The sequence below is a fragment of the Telopea speciosissima genome, chromosome 7, assembly GCF_018873765.1.
Source record: "Telopea speciosissima isolate NSW1024214 ecotype Mountain lineage chromosome 7, Tspe_v1, whole genome shotgun sequence".
NCBI lineage: Eukaryota > Viridiplantae > Streptophyta > Magnoliopsida > Proteales > Proteaceae > Telopea > Telopea speciosissima.
In genome coordinates, this window is record NC_057922.1 from 30799301 (window position 1) to 30815217 (window position 15917).

The 15917-nt window shown below is 44.0% G+C and overlaps 1 protein-coding gene across 6 annotated transcripts in view; it reads right to left on the minus strand.

Moving 5' to 3' along the window:
* Positions 1-15917, minus strand: part of LOC122667024 (piezo-type mechanosensitive ion channel homolog) — a 143300-nt gene that overhangs the window by 99048 nt on the left and 28335 nt on the right. For 4 of the 6 annotated variants that reach the window (XR_006333747.1, XR_006333746.1, XM_043863181.1 and 1 more), the window contains exons 7-8: positions 3409-3524; positions 2059-2143 (exon numbers count right to left, since the gene is read on the minus strand). Coding sequence is in view for 2 of the 6 variants with exons in the window: in XM_043863181.1 (XP_043719116.1) it covers positions 2059-2143; positions 3409-3524 (201 nt within the window). In the remaining 4 variants the exon portion in view is untranslated. Of the gene's footprint in view, positions 1-2058; positions 2146-3408; positions 3525-15917 lie in introns of those variants that run through there. The other 2 variants (XM_043863182.1, XM_043863183.1) reach the window with 2 other exon arrangements.

Here is a 15917-nt window from a genome sequence, read left to right on the forward strand (position 1 = left end):
GGGAATGTTAGAGTCTATGTTCTAGTGCTAGCAGCAGCCAGCAGGGCAGTTTGGGCATTTTTGGTTTCTTAAGTTATGTTTTAGGGAAACAGAATGATGTCTGGTCACATGCTGCCAACGCCAGACACAACCCCCCCCCCCCAATTACCACCCCATCCCCTACAAAAGGAAAAGTCCCCCCGGTCAATGCCCCTGATTGTCCCCTAATTGGCCCTGGCGCTGGTGCAGGGGCCACGTGACTGGGCAGCATTCTTCTTCCCTATGTTTTATTATGGCTTAAGTACATGTACTGTTAGAGTGTTAGTAGGGGTATAATGGTCTACACGTTATTTTCTTATATTAATATAACCCTACTATTCACAGTAAGGCCATTCAGCCAAACTGTGAGGTGTTCTCTCCTTGCAGCTTGTCTTATCTTCTTCTTCTTCTCTCTTATTCCTTTGTGTTTGCAGGTGCTGGCTTCAAGGACTGATTTCGTTACAGGGATTAAGGCAGTGGGATGGAAATAGGCTTCGCCTGTACCTTCTGCCCAGAAACAATGAACGTGTAATTTCTATAACGTTTTTGAAGAAAGAGGACTTCCAGTGACTGTTTTCTTTATAAAAGAGGAGGTTAGGGTGATATGGGATGTGATTTTGAATAGGAGGCTGAATGATGTGTCAGGTAAGCAAAATTGGTTTGGAGGAGGTGAGGTGTGGGTGCTGGGGTTTGGATGTAAAGAGGGGTTCTTATTTTTTTTGGGTTGATATAAAGAGGGAGCATTGTTTTTCTTTTTGAGTTTTGCTGGATTGTGGTTGTAATTACATTTTGGTTGCTTCGTTTGCAACCTTATTAAAGAGGGTTTGTTTTTCCTGTTGTCTTCTACCCCCACCCCCACCCCTGGAAAAAAAGAGACTTTATAGCATAATTTAAACATTAAAGTATCGGTACGTATCGTATCGAATCGGTCGGTACCCATACGTCTCTTTTTAAAAAAAAATGGACTATCTTGGATTGTATCAAAATGTATCAGTCAATACGGGTCGATACGATATAACAGATACATATCGATACCATCGATACATCCAGTAAAGGGTTCTGTGGGTGGTTTAATACATATAGATACATATCCAGCCGATACGGCTTGATACATACCGATACCATCGATACATTCCACAAAAAAGCCATTTTTAGTTACACACTCGATACAACTCCTATTCTAAAGGAAAAATGACGGAAAACTTTCAACCAAGAATCTAAAATCTTGCATTTAATCTTTGGTTTTTCACACTTTTGGACTAAAAAACAAATCAAAGAGCTCTACAACATCATCCTTTGCATCATCCAATACTCTTCATGGCTATAGACGATTACAACATGTAAGAAACCTCATCTTTTGTAACAATTTCAATTTAATGCACTTGTTTGGTTATACATTATTCTCCATTTTAGTGTTTATGCATTACACTTGTTATATATTTTTTTATTTATATTGTTTTTTATTCCAAAAGTGTAATTCCATGTGTATCTTGACCATTTCTATGCGTATCTGTAGTGTTTGATACATATCTCCGATACGATACGATACATCTCTTAAAATCACCTGATAGATACGATACCCGATACTGATACTTTAAACCTTGCTTTATAGTACATATACTAATCTAAAAGCATAACCTACGCTAACCCTCAAAGCCATTTGGTGAAGGCAGGATGGTCAGAGCATTGATTGCCAACCACAACGGTCCAATGTCTCGGCCAATTTTAAAACAAATATCATTCTTGTGGCAAATGGTGTCAGAGTTGGTAGAACAGGGCAGAGCAACGATTTTTCACTCCCCTAGCTTTGCTACAGTTGGTAGTGTTCCCCTCCCCCAGGAAGCAAATCCGAGTTTCACCCCTGCCCATAACTCCATTAATAATGGAAACGCTATTTCCTACTCTAACCAGTAGAAAGGACAAACAATATGGTTGAGATCAAAATCTAATCTCATCACAATAGCACATTAATATAATTAATTTAGGAAAGAATGAAAGATCTGAAAAGAGAGGTGAAATAAGTAGTCATAGACTGCCTACCGGGAAACCATAGGTGAAAAAATTGATGCTAAAAGTCCGAAAAACAGCTCCCCTCAATAAAACATTGGTGTGCCTTACACCAGATCTGCGAATCATCAAACATGTCATCAGACTTGCCAGTAGCAGAACACCAAGTAACATTGTAATCTGAGCTGCCATATAGTAAACCCAAAAATTTTGTTTTTCTGTTATGAACATGGATGAAAAGCATATTAAGAATAAAAAATAAAGAAGCAACATGTTTCATCTATCAGCTTTTGATCATATAGAAGGTTGTTTGTTAGTATTTCATTCTCAAATTCTATCAATATTATCCCTCACAACTAAAGAAACAAGGGATCGGGATTTGAATATCCCCACCCTATCCAAACAGGATTGATCCTTTCAGTACTGACCCTGAACATTCCAGGCCAGTCACCAGTGGAATGCAGGACAGCTTCCAATCCACAAAACCTAGTCTCCATCAGGTTCTATCGCAATTTCTTTAAGATTTCCAGTTGTACTGCTAATTGTTGGGGTACAATGTCTTGTATCCTGTCGCTTGCATAAGTGGGCTGATTCCAAAGGGCAGTTAAGAGGCCGTAGGCCTTGAGGATTGCATGTTCACCTTTGTTATCGGCAGGGCCTTGACAAACTGGCGGGTCCATGTCGGGGGGGGGGGGGGGTTCGGGAGCAGCAGCCCCCCCAAGAAAATATTTTAGGGCTATATGGGTATTTCGGTAAATTACCTATATAGGGTTTCGCTATAAATTTGTAGCAAGGGTACTCTGTAAGCAATCTGACAGAGATGTGAGGATGAGCGGCTGTAACCCTATTCTCAATTGATAGTGAAGCAGATCTCATCTTACTGTGGACATAGGCAATCTTGCTGAACCACGTAAATCCTTGTGTGATTGGTTGTTTGCGATTTCCATTCTTTTCTGCATCATTTTAGGTTCTCGTTTTTTTCTACAGCTAATTTCACCAAAAGATCTCCTCCCCCCCCCCCCCCAAACACACACACACACACATGCAGACAAATACATGCATTCAGCAGTTTCATCCTGCCTTATACTCCAACCTTTTAAGAAAGCTTATGCAGAATTTGCTGGATTTGTGACTAAGGGCAACAAAGACCCTGGATTTATGAGAAACTTTTTCCAAAAAGACAAAAATTCCTTGGAGTGGTCTATGTTACCAGTATTTTATCAGATTCCATGGTGAGTGGTTCAAAATTTGAAGTAAACGAGTTTTGGTTTTTATTACTAGCATCCTATCAGGCAGCATTTTCTTTTAATTTCAAAATTTAAAGTAAAACTACATCCTCACAGAAGTTTTAAGTATAATGAAGAATAAAGATGTGAAGATTACCTCGATTCACGAATGAAAAAAGAATGTCTTGAGGGAAGAAGTTGCTCAGTTAAGTTGCCTTCTCTCATGGACATAAGAACATCCATTTCCTCTAAATCGCATTTCACGAAGGATAGCTGTTTGGAAATAAATAAAAAATGACAGCATTCATACTGGTAAATAATCCAGTAAATAAAGTAGCACAGATCAAGAACAGCCTAATGACACCATGTCAGAATCACATCTCAGAACTTCTATTTAATCATAATTCAAGTTGTTTACTTCCCACTTTTCAGTTACTATTTAAATACCATTTATATTGTTTCATGAACATCTGTATATGATAAGTATGTTGTTCTGATGTATTGGAATTTCAGATTTGTCATATACTCTTGCATAAGCTACACAGAAACACAAAGTAACGTATATCATATAATAAGCAATAGGTAAAGAGGGCAATTTCACTGAATCAATGAAACAAAATTGTAATTATACAGATACTCCCCCTTCCCCACCCCCCCCCCCCCCCCCCCCAAAAAAAAAAAAAAGAGGACATATGATGATATGAAATGTGCATTGTATATATTATCATCAGTCCTCTATAAGTAAAGAATTTTGAAAGCACTAGTCCATTGAATTTTTATCACCTCCAATTCGCTGACCGCTCCAATTCCCTCCAATCCCTCACATAAGAGCAGAAATGACCACCCTACCCCACCTTGGGCAGTGTGTTCGGGCAGTGGGTAAGGTGGTCATTTCCGCTCCTATGTGAGGGATTGGAGGGAATTGGAGCGGGCAGGAATTGGAGGTGATAACGATTCCTAGTCCATTGGAATTTCCCACCAAAAAAAAAAAAAAAATTTCTTTAATGGGAGTTTCTCTTTCTTCATAAAAAAATTCAAAACATGCAAGCAGGAATACTCTCGTTTTTTTATTCCCTCTTTTGTTTCAAAAAGGTCCAAATCCTCAAATAGTATTATCCACACAATATGGACTTTTTTTTATGAATAAAAATTCATTACCAAAGGAAAAGAAGGGGGGGGGGTGGAGCCAAAAAACAAGGCCTTGCCTTTACAAGGGGAGAGGCAAAGGCCTGCACAAGAGAAGGGGAAGAACCCCAAGAAACCATAAGAGGGTAAAAAAAAGGGGGACTACCTAATAACAACCTGACAAACAGGCTTAATTAAGAGGAAATCCACTTTGCCAAGGGAAATTTTTTCAGCATAGGACATGGTTATGGACATCCATAGAAGCAAAATCTTCTCGTTGTTGGGCAAGGAGAAGTCCCGGAGGGGCCACTTCTTAGGGAAAGGAGGGGAGCTCGTATCTCGCTGGCGGTAGACACGAAAGGGGGGATGAAGGACAACAGAGGGCTGGAGGGGATCAGAAGGAGGGAGATGGGCACTGATCTGAGGTTTGGGGTGGTCCGTCCCTGGGGCGGTATGAGGGGGCAGAAATGGGCGAGCCAAAAGGGGAGGACTGGGGGAGCCCAGGAGAAAGGACTGCCCCGAGGGCAATGGGCCAAAGGAATGCACGTGGTGGATCAGTTTGGGAGGGATAGACACCCGATGGGCATGATTATCAATAAGGGGTTGAGGCCCATTAAGATGGGAAGAATGGCCTAATAGGCCTAAGTGCAGGGCCTGAAGGTTGGGACCAGAGCCTGGGGATGGGTTAAAATAGGCAGAAGGCCCAACAGTGGGGGATGGAATAGGGCCCAAGGGGAGAGTCATGGGCCCCATTGATATAGAAGATGAGGATATATGAAGAATCATAGTGAGGGTGAGATTGTGCGCAGGGGGTGGGATCTCATCAAACGAAGTGGAGGGCAGGGCAGGGCAGGGGAAGGCGAAGCAGCTCGGGGGGGAGGGGAGCAGGAAGAGGAGCTCTGCGCGAATGGACTATGTTAATCCATGGTAAAGATATTTTTCAAAAGAATCACAATCTTAGGATGCAGACTGATACGATCAGCTGGATCTGATTTGCCTGCAGGGCTACAGGTAATGGGCCCACTAATGGAATAGGAGGTAGAGATCCCGATCTGATGGCCATATTTGGATCAAATCTGATATCAGACATAATAGTCAGATTTAGTAAGTGTTGATATACATTGTTGTGTGCCTTTCCTAACAGCTTGAGCTATTGGGATAAGTAGTTGTAAAATGATATCAAAACCAGGAGATCAGGTCTCCGGAGGAGTGTGTTGTTGTGCCCCTGCGCCCTGTACTCTTGATGCCACTGTTGGGGTCATGTCCAGAGTCACATGTGTGTGAACTTGCACGTACAGAGGGTGTTTATATACATTGTTGTGCCCCCTTCCTAAATGCTCGAACTTTTGGAATAAGCAGTTGTAACATGGTATCAAAGCTAGTAGGTCAGGTGTTCATTCCTGGTAGGAGCAGGGGAGTATGTTGTGCCCCCGTGCCCTGTACCCTCGGTTCCACGTATAATCTGACTGGTTGAGATCAAACAGGAGGAATGTCCACAATTTATGTAACAACCAAATATGTATTATTCCAATACCAATGAAAGGGGTGTCACGTATATTTATAAGAAAATAAAGCAACACAAATTATGACCAGATCTCAAAATCTTACTAGCCTAATATGTCTGATCATAGTATTCTTGGACACCTAACCCAACTTTACTAACAAGATAATGACTACATAGAAACCAACTTAGACTAAATCCCTCAACTTGGACTGTTAACATGGGTCCCACAACTAACTAATTACTTAATTAAATGTGAGTGATGACCGAGAGAAACTCTCCTCTGGCCTCTCCCCTCCCCTGCCGGCTCCCCCGGCGGGTCTGAACTGTTTCCTTCTTCATTTCTGCTCCCCTCTAGCTTCCTACTGGATGGAATGTTGCCTGCTTCTCCTCATGTTAGCCCTTCTCCACCTTTGTCTCCCCCTGTAAACCCCGCTTCTCCTCATGTTAGCCCTGCGCCCCCCCCCCCCCTTCGGCTCCTTGGAACTCTTTCTTTGGGGATGCCTCTGCCTCTGTACCTTTGGCTGATGGGCTCTCTCTGCATTTCGTCCCCCCCACAATCGTGGGCTCCTCTAAAGAAGCCTCCTGCCCTGCTGGCCTCCTGGATACCGAAGCTTTGCTTTGGGAAAACTGCATCGTGGGAAACTTCCTTGGCTCTCATCCTCCTTTCTTCCTGGTGAAGCAATCTCTCTCCAAGCAGTGGCGTCCTCAAGGAACTTTGGACACTTACTTGCTGGACAACGGATTCTTTATCTTCAAGTTCTCCTCTTCTCTTGATAAGAATCGAGCTCTGGAAGGAGGACCTTGGCTTGTAGGGAAGAAGCCTGTTTTCTTGCGTTAGTGGCATCGCCAGCTTCAGCTCCAGCGGTTGGATCCCTCCACCATCCCTTTTTGGGTCTCTCTCCCTGGGTTGCCTCTGCATTTTTGGTGCACCGACAGGCTAAGCACCATTGGTTCAGTCCTTAGAAAGCCTCTGTTTACTGATGTGAGGACCAGGCGCAAGGATCGGCTTGCCTTTGCGAGACTCAGCGTCAAGGTGTCTGCTGCTGAAGATCTGCCTTCCTTTATCAAAGTGAACGAAGGTGATGGTTACTTCTTTGAGCAAGAAGTTCACTATGATTGGAAGCCCCCCCAGTGCTTGGTTTGTAAGGTCTTCGGCCACGATTCACGCCTCTGCTCCCCGCTTGCCAAGCCAGGGGATAACCTTGCAGATCCTGCTCCTACTTTCGCTGCTGCTCCTCCACGACAGAGAAGGTGGGCTCTGATAAGCCTGCAACCAGATCGCCCTCTCGCAGCAGGGCAAGAACTATGAACCGGCACCGGAAAAAGATTTGGACGGAAAAGGTTCCTGCTGCTCCCCACCAAGATCTGTCGCAGTCTTCTCTGCAATCCTGGAACGACGATCAGAACCGCTTCAGTCTTTTGGCACCTTCTGATGACGATGACCCTCTCACTTGCCCCGAGACTCTCCAATTCGATGTTTGTCCCAGAAGTCGATCTCGCATGTCTGAACAAATTTCGGAAGTTCCTTCCATTCTCGGCTCTGGAACTCTTGACGCTGCTCCCAACTCTTTGGCACTGTCGTCCCCTCTGCTGGCATCCTCTTTGCCTTCTGACGGCTGTGCCCCGAGGTCTGAGTTAAATACTAGGACTACTATTACCCCCTGGTCAGCGATGAACCTGTTGGTAGTCAGCCTCTCCGTCCCTCCTTTCCTTCGGTGGGCCCCTCCATGCCTAGTCAGCTTCTCAATCCCTCCATTCCATTTTCTGACCCTTCTACCCCTGGGTCGGGTTTTTCCACTTCTCCCTCTTTACCCATCCCGGCTTCTGGGTAGGGTATTTCCACTTCCACCAACCCACCTTTGGCCAGCCAGCTTAACCCACCCGCGTCTTTGTCTTCTTCGCCCGAGACTCGAATTTCTGCTTCCATTCGGGTTTCCACCAAAACTCGTCCTGGCCCCTCATCCTTGGCTACCTCTCCTCTGGAGAGCTCTTATTGTCGTTGCCACCACAGCGTCACTAGGTCCAAATCTATCTTGTCTCGCCTGGTTGGGCCTTTGTTGCCCCTGCCCCCTTCCCCCAAATGATGCAGGGCCTCATCTGGAACACACGAGGCCTGCATGCTACCTCGAAGCAAGTTGTTGTTCGCTCTCGCATCAAGTCTTCTAGTTCTTGTTTTTGTTGCCTTCTGGAAACTCACATTAAAGAGCCAAACTCCTCTTTTATTCTCAGTTCCATCACTCCTAGATGGGCCTCTCTTTCCAATTACTCTCACCACCCAAATGGCCGTATCTGGGTTTTATGGGATCCTAAAATTCTCTCCATCACCTCTCTTTCTACTTCCTCCCAATTCCTTCTGCTGTCTATTGCTGATTGCTTGGGCCATTTCACTTGTCTTTTCTCTGTTATTTATGCCTCCAATTGCCCTTCTCAGAGAACTACTTTATGGACTGACCTTTCCTCTCTGGCTATCAATGTTGGCTCTCAGCCATGGGGCCTAGCTGGGGATTTCAATGTTATCAGGTATAGCTCTGAAAAGCAGGGAGGTGATAATCTGGATTTGGAAGCAATGGCAGCCTTCAATGATTGTCTCGAGGGCATTAGTGTTAAAGACCTCAGATGGTCTGGCTTTCCCTTCACCTGGAGCAATAAGAGAGCTGGTTCCAACAGGATTGCCTACAAGCTTGATCGTGTGCTGGTAAATGAAGAATGGTTAGCAAGCTTCCCTTCATCTCATGCCATCTTTGACGACCCGGATATATCTGATCGCTCCCCCATCTCCCTATCCATTCAGCCCTCCATCTCCTTTGGCCCCAAACCCTTTGAGTTTTTTGACATGTGGACCTCTCACCCTACCTTTTTGCCCCTTATCAAAGAAGCCTGGGACAGGCCGGTTCATGCCTTTTCCTCCCCTCTCAATGCTGTTTCAAGGAAGCTCAAAAATGTCAAAGCAGCTCTTAAGGATTGGAATATCACCACTTTTGGTAATATTTCTCTTCAGGCTGCAGAGTGCAAAGATAGACTTGCTTCCATTCAGTCTCAGCTTCAGTCTGATATTCTAAATGGCTAGCTTGTTGAAGAAGAGAAGGTTGTTTCTTTGGAGCTCTCCGCCATCTTAGCCCGTGAAGAAAGCTTTCTTAAGCAAAATTCTAGAATCAAATGGTTGGAGCTAGGAGATTCCAATTCAGCATACTTCCATCGCTCTGTGAAAGCTAGAGTGAATGCTAACTCCATCACTCAGCTCTCTCGCCCGGATGGTTCCATGGCTAGCACTGTGAAGGATATCAAAGATTTGGCAGTTCAGCATTTTGATTCTATTTTTGGGTGTCCTCAAGGAGCTGCTGGTTGCCTCCCTAGTCCTCTGCTCAACAAGTTCATTTCTCCAGATTATCATGACTCTCTATGCTCCATTCCTAAAGAAGAAGAGATTATGGCTGCCATTCATTCCCTTAAGGTGAATGGAGCTCCAGGGCCGGATGGTTTTAGCATGGGTTTCTTCTTAGCTACTTGGGACATCATCAAGCAGGATCTCATCTCTGCCATTGAGAGCTTCTTCTTCAATCCCAGTCAAATCAAAGGTGTCAACCATACGTTCCTTTGTCTCATTCCCAAAAAGGAAGGAGCTTCTGCTATGAATGATTTAAGGCCCATTGCCCTCTGCAACCTTCTTTACAAGTTCATTGCAAAGATCCTGGCTAGAAGGATCAAGAGTGTGGTTGACTTGGTGGTTAGCAACAACCAATCGGCCTTTATTCCTGGGAGAAACATTTCTGATAATATTCTTCTCTGCAATGACATTGTCAGAGGTTTTGACAGGAAAAGCCATGCTCCTGCTATTCTGCTCAAGATAGACATCCACAAGGCTTTTGATTCATTGAGATGGGATTTCATTGCTCAAGTCATGAGCAAAATGGGGTTTCCTATGCCCTTTGTTAACTGGATCAGCTACTGCATCTCTTCTCCTAAGTTCTCTGTCTTAGTCAATGGCAGCCCGGCTGGCTTCTTTGGTGCTACTGTAGGGATTCGGAAAGGATGCCCTCTCTCTCCTTACTTATTCACCTTGGCAATGGAAGTCCGATCCAGGAAAATTCAGATTAGTACTGAACGGCATCTCATCTCTCCCATGCCCAAGTGTAAAGCTCTCAAGCTTACTCACCTAGCTTTTGCTGATGACTTGATGATTTTCTCCAAGGCTGCTTTGGGCTCGCTTGATACTATTATGTCCTGTCTCCAGCTCTTCAGAGACCTCTCAGGCCTTCGCATCAACCCCTCCAAGTCTTTGCTCTTCTTTGCTGGAGTTTCTGAGCATGACAAAAGGGCTTTCCTTGACAAATCTGGGTTTCCTGAGGGCAAGCTTCCTGTCAAGTATCTGGGCCTCCCCTTGATCCCTGCAAGGCTCTCGGCTCACCATTGCACTCCAATGCTGGACCTTATCAGAAAAAGGCTCCAACTGTAGAAAGGCAAGCTCCTATCCTATGCAAGCAGATTGGTTCTTATAAGATCAGTCTTGGAGGCTTCGTACATATATTGGTCTGGTGTCTATGGTTTTCCCCATTCTTCCATCAAATCTCTGGAATCTCTCCTAGCCTCGTTCCTCTGGAAGGGTAATGATTCCTCGAGATTTCTTCGCCCTCTCAGTTGGGCTGCTGTTTGCCTCCCCAAGGAGGAAGGTGGGTTAGGCATCAGGAGAATCAAAGAAGTCAACTCTGCGGGTATTATCAAGCTTATCTAGAAGATTGTCTCAAAGAAGAAAAGCATATGGGTTGATTGGGTGTATTCAGGCCTTCTTTGGAATGATTCTCTTTGGACTGTCTCTGCCTCTTCGGATGCCTCCTGGGTCTGGCGCAATATCCTTGATCGTAGATACCTTGCTCTTCAGGCTATTCGCACTCAGATTGGAGATGGGCTCTCCTCCTACCTTTGGTTGGATCACTAGCATCCAAAAGGAATCCTGCTGCCCTTGGTTACTCCTAGAACTATTTATGCCTCTGGCTTTCATAGGCTCTCTCTGGATGCTGAAATCATGGATCACAACGGCTGGGCTCCACCCATCCCCTCCACCTCTCTTGATCTTGTTTGGACTGATCTCCACTCCATTACAAGAAGGCCGATGGCTAGAGGAGACCTTGTCACTTGGTCCAATGGCAGCTCCTTCTCCTCCAAAGCAGCTTGGAATCTCATCCGTATAAATGGCTCCAAGGTTCCTTGGAGGAAGCTCCTTTGGTTCAAGCATCACTAGGCACTACTTCACAACCTGGCGAGTCTTCACCAAATGCCTTCCCACGCAGGATTTTCTCTGCAGCCGCCACATCTCTGCTCCTTCTGCTTGCTGCCTATGCTGGAACAGTGATGAAGACCTCAATCATCTCTTCTTTGAATGCCCTTTGGCTGCTGCAATTTGGAAAGGCATCCTCAAGAAATGCTGGCCTGCGTGAAGAAGAATTCTGCCCTTTGCTAGAGAGTGGATTTGGATCGATATGACTTTTGCGGGCTCCTCTATTTGTAACTCTGTGGGCAAGATGGCTTTTTGTGCAGCCATTAATCATATTTGGATGGAGCGCAATATTAGGAAATGGACCTCCAAATCTCGATCTTACCGTATGATTTGGGATTCCATCTCCTTTGAAATTAATGCAAAGTTAGCGATAGCTCCTCCCTCCTTTTGTACAGACTCCCCAAGGAACAGGCTTATTGTTGATTCCTGGGGGCTCTCAAATGTTTCTTTTGCTGCTATTGCCCCTCAGCCATTGCTTTGGCTGGCGGTTTTTCTTCTTTTCTTTTCCCCCTTTCCCTTCGGGGCTCTTGTTTTTCTTCTCTCTTTTGGTAATATATTTTTTATTCACCCAAAAAAAAATTTACTTAATTAAATTACTAATTTTGAGCACCCCATTAACTTCATCCCATTACAGTTAATAATACCAAAAACTAAAGTCCAAACCAATATAGTACAAAAACCAGGCCTATTTTTTAACAAGACCGCATTAAATGACATAAATCACTTTGGCTCATGCTATAGGATGATCGAAGAGCAAATTTATCTTGTCTGTCTTTTGCATTTTTTGCAGAGTATAGACATACATGCACATTATTATATAATATTTAAATTTTTTTTCAAAGCAATAGAAATTTTTGTTGTAGCCAAATAAGGGAAGAAATCATTACACTAATCTGTCACAACATCCTCATTCACTCCACTCATTCTACAAACATGTTTATTTAGGCACAACATTCTGTCCCATAATCCATATAGTATTTGTGATCTCATCCTCTATAGCTATCCTATAAAATCTCCCCTTTAATTTTTTTCTGATACACATAAGACTCCAGATACTTCATCCAATCAACTTTGATTCCATATGCAACATAGTAAACAATCTCCCACACCCAAAAGATTGTTAGAAGTCATGTAATAGGGGTAGTTTGGGAACTAGTTCTATTACTAGTTGCCTTATTATGTAATTTTGTTTTTTCTTCTTTATTTCCCTTATACCTCCCTAGGGAGGTGGATGTAATTCTCTATTAGTTATGATTGAATGAATATATGGTGTATGGAGAAGCCTCTCCAACACAATCGATTACAGCCTAATATTCTCTTCTCTCTTCTCTCTTCTCTTGCTATCTTCTTCCTCCTCCAACTTCTTTCTTCTCCCTTCTTATTTCCTAAACCTAGAATCTAACTTGGTATCAAAGCAGGCTCAAGGTTTGAGAGTCGTGTTCAGTCCCTGTTTTCATTCTTTCTCTTCTCTTTGAAATCCTTTGTGTCTAAGGATTCCAAAGAGGAGATTTCTGTGTACAGCTTTGCTTAAAGAATATGGAATAGGCTCATTCTAGCCTCTTTTGATGATTGAAGGCTCTACTTGAGACCTTTTGAAGCTTCTTTGGAGATTTGGATCTCCCACAACTGCTGCTCCAAGTTCCGCCAGTCTCAGTTTCAGGTTGCAGCTGCTGCCATTCTCAGATTCTTTTTGTGTCTTGGTTTGGTCCTTTTGCATCGTCCAAGGCCACTTATGAGAGTGGATATGATCTCCCTTGCTGATTGAAGAAGCTATATGAGCAGTTTTGCTCCTTGTGTGGGATCCTCTGTTCTGCCCAGGTAAATCCGAGAGTGTTTACTTCTTTTTTCTTGCTTCGAGCTGCAGTTTGATGCTCCCTTGGTTGAGGGATGTGTATGCATAGCCTTTGTGAGGCTCTTTTACTTGTTTGAAGTTATTACTACACCTTGCAAGCCTTTGTGAGGCCTCTTCTTAGGGACTGTCTGCTGGACTGCTGTTGTTATGCACTAGAAGTGTTTGATTTAAGTCCTCTTAGAGATTTGCTGCTAGGACTGCTTCGGCAGTGTGCTATCCTAGGCTGCTTATTGGATTTTTTGCTTGTTTGGGTTGAGTGTGTACTCCCCACTTGTCTTTGGTGTTCTTGTTTATTGTCAAATCCTTTCCATCATGGCTGCTTCAGATGCATCTGTGCTTGGTACTGCTGATTCACAGCCCCCTACTGTTGTCCCTCAATTGGCTTATGAGAGTACTTACCAACAGATTTCTTTTGTGAAGCTTGATGGTACTAATTACCTAGATTGGTCACATTCTGTGAGACTTTCTCTTAGGAGTAAGGGGAAACTTGGATATGTCACAGGTGCTATCAAGGCTCCCACAGCTGATTCACCTACTTTTGATAAATGAGAGACTGAAAATTCTACAGTTATGACATGGTTGATCTTCTCCATGAAGCCCGAGATTGGGAGGAGGTTTATAAGGAAGGAAACAGCCAAAGCTATTTGGGATAGTGTCTCTGTGGCCTTTAACAAAGTAGGTGACACTGCCAAGGTCTATCAGCTCCATCAACAAATCCACTCATTGAAACAGGGTGACAGCACTATTTCTGAGTACTACAGTGCGTTCCTTAGTCTTGTGGAAGAGTATGATCACTACAAAGACCTTCATTTGACCAACCCAGAGGATGAAGCCAAGGTGTATCTGACTCTTGAAAAAGAGCGTGTCTTCTCTTTGTTTGGTGGTCTGAACTTTGACTATGACCCAGTTAGACTCCAGCTGTTAGGCCGGTCTCCCCTTCCCTCTCTTAGTGAAGTCTGTAGTTACTTACAGAGTGAAGAGACCAGGCGACTTACTATGGCACCACCACCAGCATCATCTAAGAGGTCAGCCCTCAATTCTTGTTCGAGACACCCGTAGAGGTGGTAGAGGCCCAAGGCCTAACCGTGAGGAAGCTAGTACTGTGGAGACAGTTGGTGCTAGTGGAGTTGGGCGAGACAGATTTAAATGTGATCATTGTGGACGCACTAGGCACACCAAGGATAGGTGTTGGTCTCTCCATGGTCGTCCTCCTGGTATGCATGGTCGTGGTGGCCGTAAAGGGGGAGCTCGAGCTCATTCTGCAGCGACGACTAATGCTGATGCCCCACAGGATGACTCCACCTTTATGGATGCAGTGGTTCGCAAGGTTGTGTCACAGTTGAGCACATCTTCTACATCTAGTATGGCTGGATCCTCATCATCCTCAGCTTTGCAGGTCTCCACCTCAGCTTCCACTGCTACCCAGTCTTGGGTCATTGACTCGGGTGCCACGGACCACATGACTGGTACGTCTCATTATTATGATTCCTATACCATTTGATCTGGTAAGGACAAGGTTAGGGTAGCTGATGGCTCCCTTGCCTCCATATCTGGTAAGGGTTATATCCCTGTAATATCATCTATTTCCCTCTCTTCTGTTCTTCATGTCCCTAACCTTACCCTGAATCTTTTATCTGTGAGTCATTTGGCTAAATCTCTTAACTGTTGTGTCACTTTTTTTCCTTCTCACTGTCTTTTTCAGGATTTGGTGGCGAAGAGGATTATTGGTAGTGGACGTGAGGAGCAAGGCCTCAACTTTTTTTATCCGTTTTTGCCTATGTGTGTGGTCGAAATGATAGTAGTTCTGTAGATTCTGTAATGTTATGGCATCGCCGTCTAGGCCATCCATCTTTTGTAGTAATGAGGAAACAATTGCCCCACCTATTTTTATCTATTGCCTCTTCTCATGTTTTTCAATGTGAACCATGTATGTTTGCCAAACATTGTCGGTCTTCATATCCTTATCATGGTAATAGAACTGTTGCTCCTTTTCATATTGTGCATACTGATGTTTGGGGTCCTTCCCCTACTACTTCTTTATTTGGCTTTCGTTACTTTGTGTCCTTTGTTGATGATTTTTCCCATGCCACATGGACTGTACTTTTGAAGCATAAGAGTGATGTTTGTGATGCCTTTCAGAATTTTTATCAAATGATCCTTATTCAATTTGAGACTCGCATCAAAATTGTGCGATCTGATAAAGGGAGAGAGTACATGTTTGGTGGCCTTTAAACCTTCTTTACTACTCATGGCATTATCCATCAGCTAGCATGTGTTGACATGCCCCAACAGAATGGGGTTGCTGAGAGGAAAAATCGCCATCTACTGGAGGTCACCCGTAGCCTATTGGTTGGCATGCATGTCCCCAAGACCTTCTGGTCCGCAGCTCTTCTCAGTGCCTCCTTTCTCACCAATCGTATGCCTACCAAGCTTCTTAATTTCAAATCTCCCTTGGACATCTTATCTCCCAAGGCCTCTGCTTTTTCTCTTCCACCTAGAGTCTTTGGTTGTGTTTGTTATATGCATATTAACAAATCTGCTCGCACTAAACTTGACCCCAAAACTCTAAAGTGTCTCTTCCTTGGGTATTCTTCTACTACCAAGGGGTACAAGTGTTATCATCCTTCTTCCCGCCGCTGTCTCATTTCCAAGGATGTTACCTTTCTTGAGTCTATCCCTTTCTTTGTCCCTTTTTAGCATCCTCTTCGAATTGTAGGAGTGAACAGGCTACTGATGATTTCTTTCTTTCTCCTCTACCTACATCCCCTTTTATGCTTGACATTGGGAAACATAGGACTGTAGATGTGGTTGATATTGATGATCAACCAGGGGGGAATACAGAATTGGTTGTTGAAAGTGGTTCTAGTAAAGAGAAGGTAAAGAAGGATTACCACCTTACATACAAAAAAGATG